Source organism: Mus musculus, chromosome 14 (assembly GCF_000001635.26).
Source record: "Mus musculus strain C57BL/6J chromosome 14, GRCm38.p6 C57BL/6J".
NCBI lineage: Eukaryota > Metazoa > Chordata > Mammalia > Rodentia > Muridae > Mus > Mus musculus.
Genome location: NC_000080.6, coordinates 101,631,786 through 101,649,268, shown reverse-complemented (window position 1 = coordinate 101,649,268; position 17,483 = coordinate 101,631,786). Strand labels below are relative to the sequence as shown.

Sequence of the window (17,483 nt, the reverse complement as noted above, 5' to 3'; positions counted from 1 at the left end):
GAGCATGGAGGAACTTTGCTGTCTTTACGTATATGATCTCATTTACACACTTGACTAAAAACATTATGAGGGATATTAGCAGCCCTCTCTTTATAGGCAGGAAAGCTAACCCCTCAGCTACCTGTGTGCATCTGTCTGTCAATTCATCCAACACTTTGCCCACCCGAGTCCCGTTCCACACAGACAAAGGGGCCCAGAGGGTCTGCGGCACTAGTCTAGCAAGTCACCCACTGAATGATTGGAAAAGGACCTGAGCTTGGGTTTAAGTGGCTCTAAAGCCCCCAGCACTTCAGTAATGCATCACACTGTATTGGCTTCCCACCAATATTTTGTAGCTTTGGTGGGCTCTGAGCATGTGTTTGTGGAGGTCAGAGGTCAACCAGAGATTATCATCAGATATCTTCCTCAACTGCTAGCCTCTGTGCTTGTGAGACAGTATCTCTCTTTGAGCCAGGCCCTCACAGATTTGAGTAGACTGGCTCATAGGGCAGTGTGCCCCAGGAATACTCTTGTCTCTGCCTCCAAGTGCTGGAGATACAGCTGTGTTCTATGGTGCCTGTCTATGTTACATAGGCAATGGGGATCCAAAAGCAGGTGTTCCAGTGCGTATGCAGCAAGGACTTTACCAATTGAGGCATCCCTGGAGCTCCTAACTTAAACAACAGGAATTTACTATTCTATACTGTAGGTGTGTTTTTAACATTTATTTGAGGTATTGTACTTATATCGTTCTTAAAGACGCTATATGAAGTCCCAGTACTTTTGAAAGCTGCTATTACAGACTGGTAGGGATGATAAAAAAAAATACAAGTTACAAGCTATTATGAATGGTTAAGAAATACAAATTAATAATTAGTCAAACTCATGGTCATTAAATACTGGTCTAGTTAATTACAGTAAAATATTTTCAAGGTTATTCACATAATAGATAGCTAAGAATATACAATGTTTGACAATTCAGATTACTATAGATATACAGTTGGTCCTTAAAAACCTCAGAGATCCACAGAATATGACATTTAAACTTATTTCATTATTAAAAGATCTTTTGACTATGAGACAGGGCTGCTCCTGAGAGTATGCCATTCTACTTCAAAGAAGATGATGAACATCAATAACCTCCATATGGCGTTCATTCATTTATGGCTAGCTAGCCACTAGACAAAGTAAATGCCCATGCCTCAACTACAGACAAATCTGTCCAGAAAGGATAAACAGATGCAGGGATGTTGTCTGCTGTGTTCTACCATGACAGGGTAAGCAAGCCTTTCCGAATTACTGCTTTACAAAATGTCTGTCAGATATACTGGGCCAGATGCCTGAAGATGAGCACTTCAACGTTACAGAGACAATACTGGGGACTGTCCAGGCTGTCAGCTGTCATTTTTATAATCTTTGGAAGCTTTGTCCCAGCAATTCCTGCAGAGTTGGGTAATGTTTATTCCTTCTCAGGTCTCTGATGGGGTTGACAACTAGGGAGTTATAGTCTTACTAGAAGCTTAGGGTGTTTAAGATTTAAGAAGATGTTTTAAAGGTGGTAATGCAAGTTAGGATAAAAATTGAGTTAAGTACAAAACCTTAAACATACCAAAATAAGATAGATAATAGAATAGTTTTTTTAAAGATTTATTTATTTATTTAATGTATATATGTACACTGTAACTTTCTTTAGACACACCAGAAGAGGGCATCAGACCCCATTACAGATGGTTGTGAGCCAACATGTGGTTGCTGGGAATTGAACTCAGGACCTCTGGAATAGCAGTCAGTGCTATTAACTGTTGAGCCATCTCTGCAGCCCAATAGAATAGTTTCTAAAGCTGCCAAATACTATGGATTGAACATTGTAAATGTATATTATACCATATAGCATATAGTTTTTATAATTGCTTCATAATTATTATAACTGTATTCAATTTATACATATTTAAAAGCTTTTTATTAAACTAAAAGGGGGATTGTAGAGAGAATATCGTGTATTGTATGGATGCCTTATCTGTCAATTAAAAAGCCTATGGCCTATGGCCTATGACTTAGGTAGGAAATAGAGGTGGAACATCTGGGAGAGAGAAAGAATTATGGGATAGTGATGAGACGGATGCATGGTGCCTGAGCACAGGTAACCAGCCATGTGGCAAAACGTAGGTTAGAATAAATGGGATATCTTGTTATATCTAGTCAGAGAAGAACCTACCTATATGGCCAAGGTATTTGTAAATATATTTTAAGTCTGAGTCTTATTTCTGGGAGCATGGGGCTGGGTGAAAGAACCAGGGCTAACTTCTATACTATAGACTGAAGATCCGAATTCTGTAATAGATATTGCTGGACTATGAAGTGTCCATGTATCTTGTAATACATGTGATATAATCCATTTTCTTTCCTATTTTGTCTTCTGGAAGCTACCAGCATTCTTTGCCTCTTAGCTCCTGTCTACAAAGCCAGCAAATTAGGTGAGTCTTTGTCACATTGTTTTACTGTGACAAACTCTTCCTGTGACTATAGCTCATCACCTTTATCTTCCCCAATGAAGGGCATTTGTCATCACATGGCTCTCACCTGAGTAACATCTAGTTAGCAGCTGATGGGCAGTTTCCATTCCCATGGATGGTGTAAAGTAGCTTATTCCCAGACTGTGGGTCAGGAAGCAGACATCTTCGAGGATTTTGACTGTATACACTGACAGTTCAGGATACTACAGTACAGTATGGTAGATACCTTTAGTGGACCTCTGGTGGCTTTGTTTCCCTAGAATCTTTTAACCTAGGTTGGGCTGAGTCATTCTCATCTTTTCTTCTGGTGTTATCTCTCATCTCTGGTACACCATCGACTTTAACAATCACATAATTATATGCTTTCTAGACACAACATGTGTCACAAAGCAGGCAAAAAGAAATGCATCTAATAATGGTCCAAGGAGTGGGTGTGTGACTCAGTATGTTCATCAGACATTTTTTTTCCAGAATTGAGATTCAAGACCAGTGTCCTCTTTCCTCTTGGAATATTAGTCACATGGCTGTAATGCCAAAGACACTGGTTGTCCCTGTCTACATACACATCCTCCTGCTGTCACAACAAATGGAGAAGACAAAGAAAATGGAGCCAAGAAACAAACAGGAGGCCAAATCCGGGTGGGAACCAAGGGGTTGGGCTCTTTTGCTATGCAAGTCTCACAATTCTCTTGGCACATCAATGTGTTCCACCCTTATGCTTCAGGGCCACAGCTGTGAGATAATAATTTCTGCTATTTTGGTTAGGCTAGTTTGATTCAGATTTCTATCACTGGGCATTTAAAAAGCAGCTAAAATAAATGCTTAAACAGAAGGAAATATCTTTGTGTTTTTTCCATTCCACTGTAACCTTCATGACATCAAGAGTGCATGACCCTAAGGGGGCTTATTGAAAACATTCCCAAAGTGCTTTTTGATCTATACATCTTACATAGATGTTGTTGTATTAAAATAAAATTTAAAAAGCTATTACAATGGATATATAATGGCAATTTTCTTAACTTCATGAAAATCTGCATTTTTAAAAATTTATTATTATGTGAATGTGTGTGTAAGTACACTAGCGCCATAGGCTGTGCTTTTGGAGGTCAGAGAACAGCTTGTGACAGTCAGTCAGTTCTCTTCTTCCACTACATGAGTCCCAATGAACAAACTCAAGTTGAGAGGCTCAGGAGGAAGCTCTTGTACCAACTGAGTCATGTCACAGACCCCCAAATCTGTGTTTTATAAGTGGAAGTCTTGAGTGTAAATTCTATTATCTTATAAGATGTCGGTTCTGAAAATAGCAGTCTGCCATGTGTTTATTATAACTTATAAAAGAAAATGGATTTCTAGAAAGAAGACCTTCAGAAGAATTATATTAGGAGAGTCATAGGTTCATCATAGTCAGTCACGATGAGGTCCTGCACTGGGAGAGCAATGACATAGATATATCATCGTGCTATAGACATGATGGGATCTTGGAGGAAGAGCCTTCATTTCCACTAGACAAAGGGAATATTTCTGAGTCTTACAGGTTTGCAGGAGCAGGTTGTAGAGGGGAGAGCTCAGAGGGAGTATAAGGTGCAGACCATGTGACCAGGCCTGGCCTAGCCTTTGTACCAGGAGTCACAAGGCAGGAAGATAAAGAAAACTTGCAATTCAAGGTTGTCCTGAACTTGCACACAGCTGCACAAGGAAGGAGAGAACTTCAAGGCCAAATGGGATAATTTTTAAATCAGGTCTCTGTGCCAGAGGAGAGGCTGTAGGAACATGTGGCCTGATTTCAGAGAGAGAGAGAGAGAGAGAGAGAGAGAGAGAGAGAGAGAGAGGGAGGGAGGGGGGGGAGGGAGGGAGGGAGGGAGGGAGGGAGGGAGGAAGGAAGGAAGGAAGGAAGGAAGGAAGGAAGGAAGGAAGGAAGGAAGGAAGGAAGGAAGAGAGGGAGGAAAGGGAGAGGGCCTGGTCTGGACCAACATATCTCTTCTCTTCTCTTCTCTTCTCTTCTCTTCTCTTCTCTTCTCTTCTCTTCTCTTCTCTTCTCTTCTCTTCTCTTCTCTCTCTCTCTCTCTCTCTCTCTCTCTCTCCCTCCTTGTACACACACACACACACACACACACAGCTCTAATCTTAAAGGAAATAAAAGATATTTTAACTCTGTAGCCATTTTGAGTGACCATGCCCTGGAACACAGATTTTGCTTAACCCAAATTCCATGTTCCAATGTAAAAGAAGTTTCATGAAGTTTGTATAGTTACACAACAACAACTGCAGCAACAACAACAATGACATTGAGATGGGAGAAGCTTTTCTATAGTCTCAAGATACTATCTGATGACATTCTTAGCTTTTGGATTGGTGGAAGCTAGCAGTGTGCTAAGTTAATAGATTCTAAAAGGATTCCATTTATCAAGCCACTAGTTGTTCATTCTGACACAGAAGTGGGTGGAGAACGGCTGTTTTGGGGGGCTAGAGCTAGATCAAGATAAGGTAAATTAGCCTTTGGACTACACCACTCCAATCTCTCCACAGTACTGAAATTCTTGTCAGCCAACCTGTCTCTGCAGACACAGCCTCTTTTCAAGAATTTCACTTTCAGAAAGGGGTGCTCATATTGAATAATAACTGTCAAAAATTCATAGGCCATGTGTGATGATGTATAAGGCAGCCTGGTCTAAATAGTGAGTTCTAGGATAGCAAGGGCTACAAAGTGAGACCCTGCCTCAAAAAATTAAGATAAAATAAAATTCGCATAAAATAGAGTAAACAGAAGTTAACTTTAACATATTTGTTCTTTCTGCTTTGGGAAATTTTTTGTAAAGATCAGGTGAGGGGTGTAGTGCCAGGGAAAGGTTGAAATGTCCCAAAGCAGACAGGAGCTGATCCAATGCAACCACAGTAGGGCCTTTTTATTCCAGCTAGCTCAGGTCCCCCTAGCCCCAGGGCACTGCTATCACACATGATGGTTTTGGTGGTGGGGTGCTCCTAAAATCTACCAGGGCAAGGCTTTATTGGAAGCTACAAGCAGGAGCGTGGGTGTTTATGCATCTAATTGGAGAGCTACCCCGGCCTTTAACATAATTGGCTGGTACTGGGAGTCATATCATAAACTTAATTGCTGCTTCTCTCTGCATTGGTGGTCGTTAGGCAGGGGGTAGGCTTGTAACCTGGGAGTGCAAATCTGTTGGGGCAATACTTGGAGACTCTGGTGTTGGGGGTTAGCCTAGAGATTGGAGCTAGGCTCAGGTTTTGTTGGGGATTGACTTGGAAACTAATGTTAGGTACCAGCCTGTTAATTTGTCTGAATTCAAACTTAGGTCAGGTTTTCTACAATGGAGTCTAAATTTAAAAGCTTTGACCTCTCAGGGTTATATGTTTATGTGTGTCTTCTCTATTCCCAGCAGCAAGGAGCTGGGAAGGGGGCAGTTTGTGGTATGGTGGTATACATCTTTAATTCCAGCACTCAAGAGGCAAAGGAAGGTAAATCTCTGTAAGTTAGAAACCAGCTCGGTCTTCATAGTGAGTCGCAGGCCAGCCAGGGTTACATAGTGAGAGCCTGCGTTTTTTAAAAAAGGAAAATATTCCAATAACTAGAAGTAATGTATTGATCAACTGGATGTATAATACTGTTCCATCTTTTTATCCTGTTTCTTTGGGTGAGGGCTTTCTCTCATACAGGGATTCTTTTTTTTTTTTTTTTTTTCTGCCATGTGCCTCCAGGGATGGAGCTCCGTCTGTCCGTGTTTGTTTGTTTGTTTGTTTTTGTTTTTGTTTTTCCGAGACAGTGTTTCTCTGTATAGCCCTGGCTGTCCTGGAACTCACTCTGTAGACCAGGCTGGCCTCGAACTCAGAAATCCACCTGCCTCTGCCTCCCGAGTGCTGGGATTAAAGGCGTGCGCCACCACGCCCGGCTCATACAGGGATTCTTTTCTGCAAGTTATTTAGTACATTTAAGTAAGCCCGATAATACTGGCTAGAGATTGTTTTAGATTTTCAACTACAGCATGCATGGCATAGTTCTTGGTGTTTGCTGTATGTACTTTAACTAGTACAGTTCAGCAATCCGAAGTGAGCTATTTTGTGGTAAGTGGACCTCTAAAGATGTTCAGCCTATAAAGATAACATCTCTATTCAACAAAACTGTAATATAGGGATTATTCAGAATATGTAATTTCAGTTATATACTTTAATGCCTATGGAAATTATTCTAGATCATTTGAGTACGCATTACTTAACCATCTGAAGCCTTAAAAACAGAGAATGTAGGTAAAAGAAAGGAAAGGAGAAATTGTCTAGTTAGATTAGCAAACATGAGGGAGACGTGTTTTACTATTTGGCTTTGCAATGGCAGTGAAGACACAAAGACATGGGTATGAATCGTCTCTAAAACCCGAGAATCCTTGAAAACTAGCAAAATAAGAACCTGCATGAAATTAAGCCCTAACAACAACTTGAATGAATTGAAAAGCAGATTCTGTCCCAAGCCTTTGAGGAAGCACCAGCTATTTACATGCCTTACTTGGATTGATGTTGAGTTTCCAGACTTATGGTTAGAGTGTTCTTTTATATATATATATATACATATATTTTATTAGGTATTTTCCTCATTTACATTTCCAATGCTATCCCAAAAGTCCCCCATACCCTCCCCCCCACTCCCCCCCACTTTTTGGCCCTGGCATTCCCCTGTACTGAGGCATATAAAGTTTGCATGTCCAATGGGCCTCTCTTTCCAGTGATGGCCGACTAGGCCATCTTCTGATACATATGCGGCTAGAGACATGAGCTCCAGGGTACTGGTTAGTTCATATTGTTGTTAAACCTATAAAGTTGTAGACCCCTTTAGCTCCTTGGGTACTTTCTCTAGCTCCTCCATTGGGAACCCTGTGATCCCTCCAATAGCTGACTGTGAGCATCCACTTCTGTGTTTGCTAGGCCCCGGCATAGTCTCACAAGAGACAGCTATATCTGGGTCCTTTCAGCAAAATCTTGCTAGTGAATGCAATGATGTCAGCGTTTGGAGGCTGATTATGGGATGGATCCCTGGATATGGCAGTCTCTAGATGGTCCATCCTTTTGTCTCTGCTCCAAACTTTGTCTCTGTAACTCCTTCCATGGGTGTTTTGTTCCCATTTCTAAGAAGGGGCAAAGTGTCCACACTTTGGTCTTCTTTCTTCTTGAGTTTCATAAATTGTATCTTATATCTTGGGTATTCTAAGTTTCTGGGCTAATATCCACTTATCAGTGAGTACATATCATTTGAGTTCTTTTGTGATTGGGTTACCTCACTCAGGATGATGCCCTCCAGGTCCATCCATTTGCCTAGGAATTTCATAAATTCATTCTTTTTAATAGCTGAGTAGTACTCCATTGTGTAAATGTACCACATTTTCTGTATCCATTCCTCTGTTGAGGGGCATCTGGGTTCTTTCCAGCTTCTGGCTATTATAAATAAGGCTGCTATGAACATAGTGGAGCATGTGTCCTTCTTACCGGTTGGGACATCTTCTGGATATATGACCAGGAGAGGTATTGCGGGAACTTCCGGTAGTACTATGTCCAATTTTCTGAGGAACCGCCAGACTGATTTCCAGAGTGGTTGTACAAGCTTGCAATCCCACCAACAATGGAGGAGTGTTCCTCTTGGTTAGAGTGTTCTTAGGAGACAAGCGCTCATTTATTTAAGAAAAAATCGTTAAGCACATTTGTACAGTAAAGCTGTAACCGTTGGTAAATGTGGGTGGCATGTTATTATTTGCAACTTGTATGAAAATATTTTCAAGGTTTTTTTTTTTTCTCCTAAATAAAATATTGGCAGGAGAATAAAAATCAGTGTGGATATTCTCTGCAGAATGCATCTGGTGTCAACAGAAGAGAAGACAGGATGAGAAGTTGCTGCTGAAATTTGGAGTAATAGCAGAGATTTTAAAAAGGCTCCACCCTCCTTAAGTCAGGCTAAGCCGGTGAACTCGGTCCCAGGGAAGAGTTCTCGCTAGACAATTGTAGTTATAGTCACACCAGAGTCCACACTAGGGGTGTGGCCACAAGCCGATTGGTGTCACTGCAGGCACAGTGACTTTGCGCTTGCGCAGAGATGAGCCCACTTCTTGCCCTACGATGGGGGAGCCGACATCCTGGATGTCACGAGTCCTCCACCAGGTTTCCTGCACGTCTCTGGACCTTTCTCCCCCCCACAGAACTTTCCCTTTCCCAGTATCTCATAAAACTGATGTTTAACTGAGACAAAACTCGAATTACATAGAAATCTATTCTCCGCAACCTAGCGTGAGTGGGCGGGGCCTAGGTCCGGAAGCGGAAGTGCTGGCCGGTGGATCACACTGTGGTCATGGAGGAGTCTGGGTTCAGGGAGCCCGTGCTGGATGCCAAGTCGGAGGTGAGTACGGGCTGGAAGGAGAAGGGTCTGGGGCGGACGCTGGCGCCCGGACTGCGTTTCTCTAACTCGTGTCTCTGCTTCCGTTCCAGGTCACGGGCCAGGTGAGTGGCCGCCCCGCCGTCCCATCCCCTGCTCGCCGATCCTTCCCCGGGCTGCGCTTCCCTCTTGCACCCGAGGGGATGGCCGCTGTGGCTGTCACTTAAACTGCCCTGCCCCTAGAGTGCAGCCCGAGCGCTGGTCCACCTTTATTAGGCACCCTTTATTCCTTTACTCCAAGGCAGGAATACGATGTTTTCAAATGTGACGCTTACAAGAGACATTGCTAAGATTTGCAAAAATAGCGTCCTCCCTTTTTCTTTTAACGATAGCTTATTTTGAGGCGGGCTAGCCGGGGAACTTTGCTAGGAAAACCAGACTGGCTTGAGCTCTCTCAGATCCACTGGCCTCTGCCTCTGAGGCGCAGGGATCGAAGGTGTGCTCCGTCAAGCTCAGTCATTTCTTTAAAGACCTTACTCTGAAGAGGAACTCTAACTTGTCTAACCTCTCTTATGTTACATTAAGAATAAATAGGATTTTTGACTTCCTAAAGTTATACTAACACTTTTCCAAGACAGAACATTGGGAGTTTTAGTCAGGAGTTACCTATGTTCACCTAAATATAAGAAAAGTGCTGAAGTTAAAACATGGTAAGAATACAGAGGCTGAGAGAAGAGTGTACTGACTGCTCCTTGTCTCCAAATGATTTTTTTTTTTTTGGAAGCAGGCTCTCACTAAACTTCTGAGGTCGGCCTTAACTTGTAACCCACACTGGCCTCGAACTTGTGGTCATCTGGCCTCAGCATCTAACTGGCTGGATTTAGAGCTTAGAAGTCTCCAGCTTTTCTTGCTGTTGGTTTGGAAGAGTCCTGCAAGGGCACTCTGTGATACGGATAAACCTGCTCTATTTTGTGTAACCGTATATGAAGTTAGTGGCTTTTTGTTGCTTTGTTCTTGTTTTAAGATTTTATCTGTCTGTATAACACGTGGGTCCCTAGAGACCAGAAGGGGCCTCAGAGTCGCTGGAATTGCAGAAATAGATGGTTGTGAGCTGCCATGTAGGTGCTGGGAACTGAACCTGGGTCCCCTGGAAGAGCAGCAAGTGCTTTTAACCACTGAGCCATCTCTCCAGTCAGAGTTACCTGAGTTGGTTTATTATTACTATTCAACCCCACGTTATTTTGACCTCTCGTTTTGTATGTTCCATTAAAGATGCTTTGAAACTGACCTGTACTGGGCTGTACGTATCTATGTATGTACGTATGAAGTTTATATGTATGTATTTTAGGAAACTTTTCCACCCTAAAGCAATATGAATCCATCGGTCACAGTTCTGGGAGTCAGAGGTATAAAACCAGTTTTACAGGGCCAAGGTGGAGGAAGGTTGTGGTCTGGCTGCAGGGGAGGGTCTCTTGTTTGTCTCTTCCTGCTCTTAGAGCCCACCTCCTATCTTGTTTGTGGCCTCAGCTCAGTTCCAACCCCTGCCTCTCTTCTGACTCCAACCCTCTTTCCTTCCTTCTAGAAAAGCTGTTATTACATTGGGATCACACCCAGGAAAATGCAGCCCACGATCTTAATTCTGTTAAATCTTTAATGTCTGCTTTCTCACAAGGAGAAAGTCTCTGATTAGGACACAGATGTATCTGAGTGGCAAGGGTGCCATAATCCCCTCCATACAGTCATTCACCAGTGTCTGGTCATATGATTATATACACGAGAAAAACCACGATAATTTACAAGACTATCAGAATTAATAATGAATTTAAAAAAGATGATTCAGGTTTTTTTTTTTTTTGCATAGTTCACACACAAAGAGCTGAAAAATGCAATTTTAGACAAGTTTCACAACTTAACAAAAACAAACTGTACAGTATGTTGCAAATTAATCTACCAAGCTAGATATATGTGGCTGTAGTCCCAGCACCTGGGTGGCTGAAGCAGAAGTCACCACAGCTGTGATGCCAGTCTGGGCTTTATAGAAAAATCTTGTCTCCAAAACCAAGAAACAAACCACCATGCAATGAGCTGTTTCATAGGGTTATGGCTGTGTCACAGGGTTATGAGGGGCTGACTCACTGACTCACTGGGTGACAGTGCCTGCAGCCAAGCTGAATGACTTGAGTTTGATCCCTGGAACGCACGGTGAAGCAGAAAACAAACTTCCATGTGCCCAAGAAATCAGGAGTTTAAAAAAAATGTTTCTGATTATGAAAAGCAATGAACTTCTGATGTCTAGTTCAGTGTGTAGGGACCTTGGAAGTTATTACTTAGTCCTAATAATTAGGAACTGAAAAGTCAGCACTGCTTGTGTTTGTCCAAGGAGTGATGTCACAAGGCACACCGTAGTTTTATTGCAAAAGATAGAGTCAATCAGCAAGTGTAGTTTGAGTGCCAGGCGCCATCTCATCTTCAGAGTGAGGCAAAGTTTTCCACCCAGGTTTTAGTGTCAGTATCAAGAGCTCCGTGTATCCAGTTCTGTTTGATGTCGGGGTAACACAGAAGAATCTGCAACAGGAACTAGATTAAATTAGTAGTCCTTAAGCTTACAGTCTTCAGAGCCAAACAGACACGAGTCTCTGTTCTGATCCTGGAACGTGTGACCTTGAGCCCATCACCTAAGCTCTCTGAAACTGGGTTCTGTCATCTGCAAAATGGAAATAATACCCTATAATACTGAGATGGTTCAGTGAGGCACTGGACACGTACGTACACTGCATAGTGTGTCACCTGGCATGTGACTGTCATAGGGACTGATGAAATCTAAAGCCACATCATCACCACTCATACCACTCAATGTAATAGTAGGTTTTAGCTGGGTACTGTAGAGGCTGCAATGGTCCAGTTTCCACGTGTGCCGCAGGCAGCTGTGAGGACCATGTTTCTCAGCTTCTGTTTTAGGGCTTGAGTATGGGACAGAAGAAAGGTTAAAAGTACCACAGAGCCCTGAAGCAGAGCGGAAGTTAAGCCTGTTAGGAAAAGCTACTTTCTACGTCTTTTCCTTGTTATTCATCTGGTAGACACTTGGGTTTCTTTGTTTAACTCTCTGCTTTTCTTGACTTGTTTTCTGATTCTGCTCATGTCCCGTGTTTTCTTTCCCATTTGACCATTGCTTGCCAACATAAACGAAGGTATTTTCTTGTACTATGACCAGTATCGAAACGAATACAAGACTCAGTACAGAGAAACTTAAGTATTTGTTCAAGGCAGTGGTATTTCTCACATGATATTTGTACTGTTGTGTTAAAGCTTATAGATTTTCAGTGGAAACTGGGCATGGCTGTGAGCTCTGACAGCTGCAGATCTCTCAAGTATCCTTACGTGGCAGTGATGCTGAAGGTGGCAGATCACTCTGGCCAAGTAAGCAGCAAGTCCATCGAGATGACAATTCCACAATTTCAGGTTTGTCGTTCAACTCACTGAATTTAAGTGTTATTGCTGGTTCAAAGCTGTATACAGTCTCTCTTCTTAAGAGAACATTTATTTACTTGCAAGTTGATATATTTTACATGTAGTTATTGCTAAAGTTATTTTCTCTGGAAGCTTAAGTTTTTGTTTTTCAATAAGACATGCCAATTTGTGTATGGTACCATTTTAATTACTCTAACAGTTTTTGATGGTTATATTTAGGAATATTTCATCTTCTCTACAAGATATCTACTTTGTAATTAACTTTTTTTTTCTTTAGGCTTAATAATTTTAAGCAAAACTAATGTTTTCTTTGAATAACATTGACATTGAGGTTTAGACAAAACACAGTTCAGATCAAGAACTTATTGACCGGTCTTATTAGCCAGAGATTTAAGTAACTCAATAGCTTTTTTGTTTTGTTTTGTTTTTTTTGTTTTTGTTTTTTTTTGGTTTTTCGAGTCAGGGTTTCTCCGTGTAGATCTGGCTGTCCTGGAACTCACTCTGTAGACCAGGCTGGCCTTGAACTCAGAAATCCGTCTGCCTCTGCCTCCCAAGTGCTGGGATTAAAGGCGTACGCCACCACTGCCCAGCTCAATAGTTTATTCTTAAACTTAGACCATTCATGCTATTGTTTTCCTTACCTTTTTCCCCAGGTAGGAAATGGGACAGAACACTAAGTCTAATTTCCTCTTGGATGTATATGCTGAGAGATGTGCATTGTTAGCCAATTTAACTGGCATGTGCAATTTTGGTTTGGTTTGCTGTGAGCCGTTCAGTAGCTAAAACAGTTAGCTCTCAAAGGACAGTTTAACACTCTAAAAAAGCAACCATAGTAAATGAAATGGAAATTAAAAGTTTTTTTTTTAAAGAATAAAAATGCATTGGTCCTGGAATCCCTTTATTGTTATTTGTTTTATTTTGGGTATATGGGTGTTTGGTCTACTATAGTATGACTGCACCACACACATGCAGTACCCAGTGACCAGAAGAGGGCATCAGATCCCATAGGACTGGAGTTTCAGGCAGTTGTAATGGGCTGCCATGTCAGTGCCCCTGGAAATCAAACCCAGGTTCTCTGGTAGAGTGGGTTCATAACTGCAGAGCCATCTCCAGCTGTGAGCTTTCTTTTGTATTTGTGTATGATGTGGCGGTCACACCTAGAGCCTTGTTCATGCTAGGTAGGTGCTCTGCTGCTAAGCCCAGGCTTTCCCTCCCCATCATGGGCTCTGGGAAAGTCTTTCCCATATCACTGGATGACTTTCGAGTTCCTCTTCTAGAAACTGTATTTTAAGAGGCTCTTGATAGACAAGACTTCACACTTTTGTTCTTAGTAATATTGGTAAGTGTTTGAAGGAATGTCCATGGGCAAAGCAAGTGTATCATGTAGTCATTGACTGATTGTGAAAGAGCGCCTCAGGCTCAGCATCTCAGCCATCCATACCTGCAGACCCATCCTTCTCCCTCATTCTGCCCCGACAGGAGTGAAAGAGTAAATAGATCACCTTTCCCCTGAAGCGTTGTTGTATAATTGACAAATACAAAGTTTATGTTTTCACCTTATACAATGTGTTGTGCGGTGATTGTGTCCATGAAGGTAAGTATCACATGCATTCCCAGCAGCCATAGTGTGTGTGAATGTGTGGGCACTGAGAACATTTAAAATCTATGTTCCTGGGACCTGGTGAGATGCTCAGTGGTGACGAGCACTGGCTGCTCTTTCAGAGGACTTGGGTTCAATCCGACATAGTAGCTCACAGTTGTCTGTAACTCTATTTCCAGGGGATCTGACACACTTCATACCAATACACATAAAATAAAATTAAAAAATTCTTTAAAAAAAAAATCTATGCTCCCAATCTCTCACACAGTATGTCATTACTAATCATACATGGCCTTCTATACGTTAGATCCTCAGGACCTCTGCAGCTAAGTCAGCAGCCTTTAGGCAGCATCGTCACTCTTGCCACACCCCTAGTACCCGACAACCACCTGCGATATTCTGTGTCTGTGAATTCAGTGTCCTTAATATAACTGAGATCATGTAGTGTCTGTCTTGCTGTGTCTGGTTGGTCTTCAGCATAGCGAGCTCTGGGCTCACCTGGGTAGGAAATGAGAGGGTTTCCTCTGTCATAGCTGAGTGATGCCATTGTGTGTATATGCCCATGCCTCCAACGTGGCAAGTAGCACATGTGTGTGGATGTTACCCGTGACTACTGTGCTCCCCGTAAGGGATCTGGACATTTGTAGATTTTGCTCTTCATTACTTCTTACTTCTGAGCCAGTGCCCCATGGACACTGAGACGCCTGCAGGAGCATGGCCATGTGTAATGTGTTCTTCAGGAGACAGGTCTTCCTGCTTGTTTTTTAGACATGGTCATCTGGGGTTTGTCTCAAATTCTGACCCCTCTTGTCTAGGAATGTTTGTTTTTCAGTGATCTTTACCAAGACTGTAGCATTAAAATACGGACAGTGTATATCTGTATAGATATAATTAAAGGAACTTCATAAATATCCTTTAAAAGTAAAATTAATATTTTCTCCTTTCTCTCCAGAATTTCTACAAACAGTTCAAAGAAATTGCCGCTGTAATTGAGACTGTGTGAAAACTGATTCGTTATTCTAAAGTAATGGACCCTTCCTTCCAAATGAGAACTGCATATGGACCACAGGACATCTATACAGTGAAAGCTGTGCTTCTGGGGCTGGAGAGATGGCTTGAAGGTTAAGAGCACTGGCTGCTCTCTCAGAGGACCCAGGTTCAATTCCCAGAACCACATGGAAGCTCACAACTTTCTGTAACTCCGGTTCCAGGGGACCCGGCGCACATGCAGGCAAAACGCCAACGCTATAGAATAAAAATAATTAAAAGAGAATTTCACTTCTAGTTTTTAAAAACAATTTTTTAAAAAATCAGATAAACATTTATTTTAGTGGTGACCAATACTTAGCCTAGTCAGTGAGCTAAAAGTGGCTCTGTTGACCACTGGTGTGTATAATTATGAGTAATTATATCTTCATAAATAGATGACTAGTGATGCTATTAAATGCAATACAGTTTTGTGTATTAGAACATTTTCAAATCTTATTGATAACAGATCTAACTTAATAAAATCTTGTCTGGAATTTATATGAAGTTAAGAAGGTAATTAATAATCGATTAAAACTGCTTCACAAATTCAGTTTTATGACGTGTCTTGTGAACTAAGTAGAGGAATTATTAGAAGAATTAGTGAGAAGAATGAGGCTCCTTCCCTCAGACATTTATAATCAGGTTAACTAAACCAGTCCTCCTTATATTAGCTGTGCTTTTGGCTGTTCTGCTGCTGTTTGTAGGAAGTTTGTCACCAGCAATTTGCTGAGAGCAGCACAAACCAGAGCTTCCCCCAGGAGCACCTGCACTGTATTTTTTGCTGTTCTCCATTCCTGCCGTACTGTGCTGTTCTGAATGAGATTCGTCCCCAAAGTTAGTCCTCCAGTTAGTGGAACTGTTTGGGAATTATAACATGTGGCCTTATTGGAGGAGGTGTGTTACTGAGGGCTGAGGGGCTGTGAGGTTTCAAACACCCATGCCAGGCCCAGTGTCTCTCTACCTGCATGCCTCCAGATCAGGATATAAGCTCTCAATCCCATGCCTGCCTGCCTGCCTGCCTGCCTGCCTCCTGTCTTTTTGTTTTTTGTGGGTTTTTTTTGGGGGGGGGGGTTGTTTTTGTTTTTGTTTTTCCTCTGAAACTAAGCAGGCCTCTTTCTTTCTTTTTTTTTTTTTTTTAAATTAGATAGCTCAGCCCTAGAGCAGGCTGGCTTTGAACTCATTGATCCACCTGTCTCTCCTTCTCAAGAGCTGGGACATAGGCATGTGTCACCACTGCCCAGCTGGCAAGCCCTCTGTTAAATGCTTTCTTTTGTAAGAGTTGCCTTTGTCATGATGTCTCTTCAAGGGAATAAAGCAGTAACTAAGACACCTACCACTCCTGTGGTGAGCTGACAGTTGCTTTCTTCATCTTTCTGATTCTCCACATAGCTCACATTGGTGGAAAGTCAACCAGAACCATCTGATCCAGATGAGGCGATCAGATCCCCTAGAACGGGAGAGAGGAATGGATGTTTAGGTGTGGCTCAAGCCTGGATCCCCTGCAAAAGCAGCAAGCACTCTTAACTGACAAGCCATTGCTCCAGCCCCTTTGATGCCTCGTTTGCAGAACAGTTACATCTCATATGAAACAAATTTCATCCAGGGATATGCCCTTAGAAATAAGAGAAAAAGTTACCTCATACATTGTTTCTATTAGACCTCTCAGGAGATTGATTGTATGACCCAGCCTCTAGCAAGTGGACTCCAGAGCCCTGGATTGAAGTTAGCAGGATCTGGCTATAAATACCCTAAATATATTGAGACTTGGTTATAAATCATTCCTTAGTGTTTTTCAAGCTCTCCTGTCTTTAGTACTGAAATGATAAAGTCAGAGAGAGCAACGAATGGAGCCTATATCACCAGAGGCTTCCTCCAAATAATAGCCTGACTTGCCTAAATAAAAGTCCCATAGTGTGAGAAAGAACAAATGTTAGAGGACAAGTAATTTTCCTTCCATTGCAGTGAAGGCACACGTGGAGGATGAGAACAGAAGAGCTTGATGGATCGCTAAAGGCGTGCTAGAGGGGTTTAGTCAACCGAAGGGGAAGAATTGAGAAAATCAGAGCACTTGAAATTCTACAAGCCCTATGCAAGCACCTGCATCAAAGAGATGTTAAAGAGTGCTGACCTAGAACATAGCTTTGATACTTGCTCATCCTTGAAAATATTTCAGGATACAAGTGATACACGGTCGGGGTGTTGTACAAGCTTATGAAAACATACAAAAGACACATAAGTGGCCCTTAAAAGAGGGATGGGGAATCAGTCTGCCCAAGGTGAAAAGTCCAGGTACACTGCTGTGAAGTTCTTGGGAGCAATAGGCACATGAAAAGCCAAGACCTACTCATCTTACATGCATGCTCTGGTGGGTCCAGAGCTGTCTCAAGCTTAGCCTCTGTAGACTCAACCCAAAGCCAAGGGACTAAGGGATGCTTTCCATCTCTTTCCATGCCTGGTACCCTGATGGTATTAATAATGGTATCAGCAGGAATGGGTAGGTGCAGCAATAGACGTGACCCCACTGTGATGA

The 17,483-nt window shown here is 42.1% G+C and overlaps 1 protein-coding gene across 2 annotated transcripts; it reads left to right on the top strand.

The window, feature by feature from the left end:
- Window positions 1-8,797: 8,797 nt before the first annotated feature.
- Commd6 (COMM domain containing 6) lies at window positions 8,798-15,503 on the top strand. Of its 2 annotated transcripts, NM_001033132.3 has the most exons (4): window positions 8,798-8,880; window positions 8,970-8,981; window positions 12,163-12,315; window positions 14,877-15,503. In NM_001033132.3, exons 1-4 carry the CDS (start codon window positions 8,833-8,835, stop codon window positions 14,925-14,927), a joined length of 264 nt encoding a protein of 87 aa, NP_001028304.1. In that variant the 5' UTR covers window positions 8,798-8,832; the 3' UTR covers window positions 14,928-15,503. The 2 variants fall into 2 exon arrangements, with proteins under 2 accessions (NP_001028304.1, NP_001162064.1); NM_001168592.1 differs by lacking the exon at window positions 8,970-8,981.
- Window positions 15,504-17,483: the final 1,980 nt, after the last annotated feature.

Coding starts and splice junctions, on each gene's coding strand:
- Commd6 (NM_001033132.3), top strand. CDS start 8,833: ATGGAGGAGTCTGGGTTCAGGGAGCCCGTGCTGGATGCCAAGTCGGAG. Junction 12,316..14,876: donor TGACAATTCCACAATTTCAG/GTTTGTCGTTCA, acceptor CTTTCTCTCCAG/AATTTCTACAAACAGTTCAA.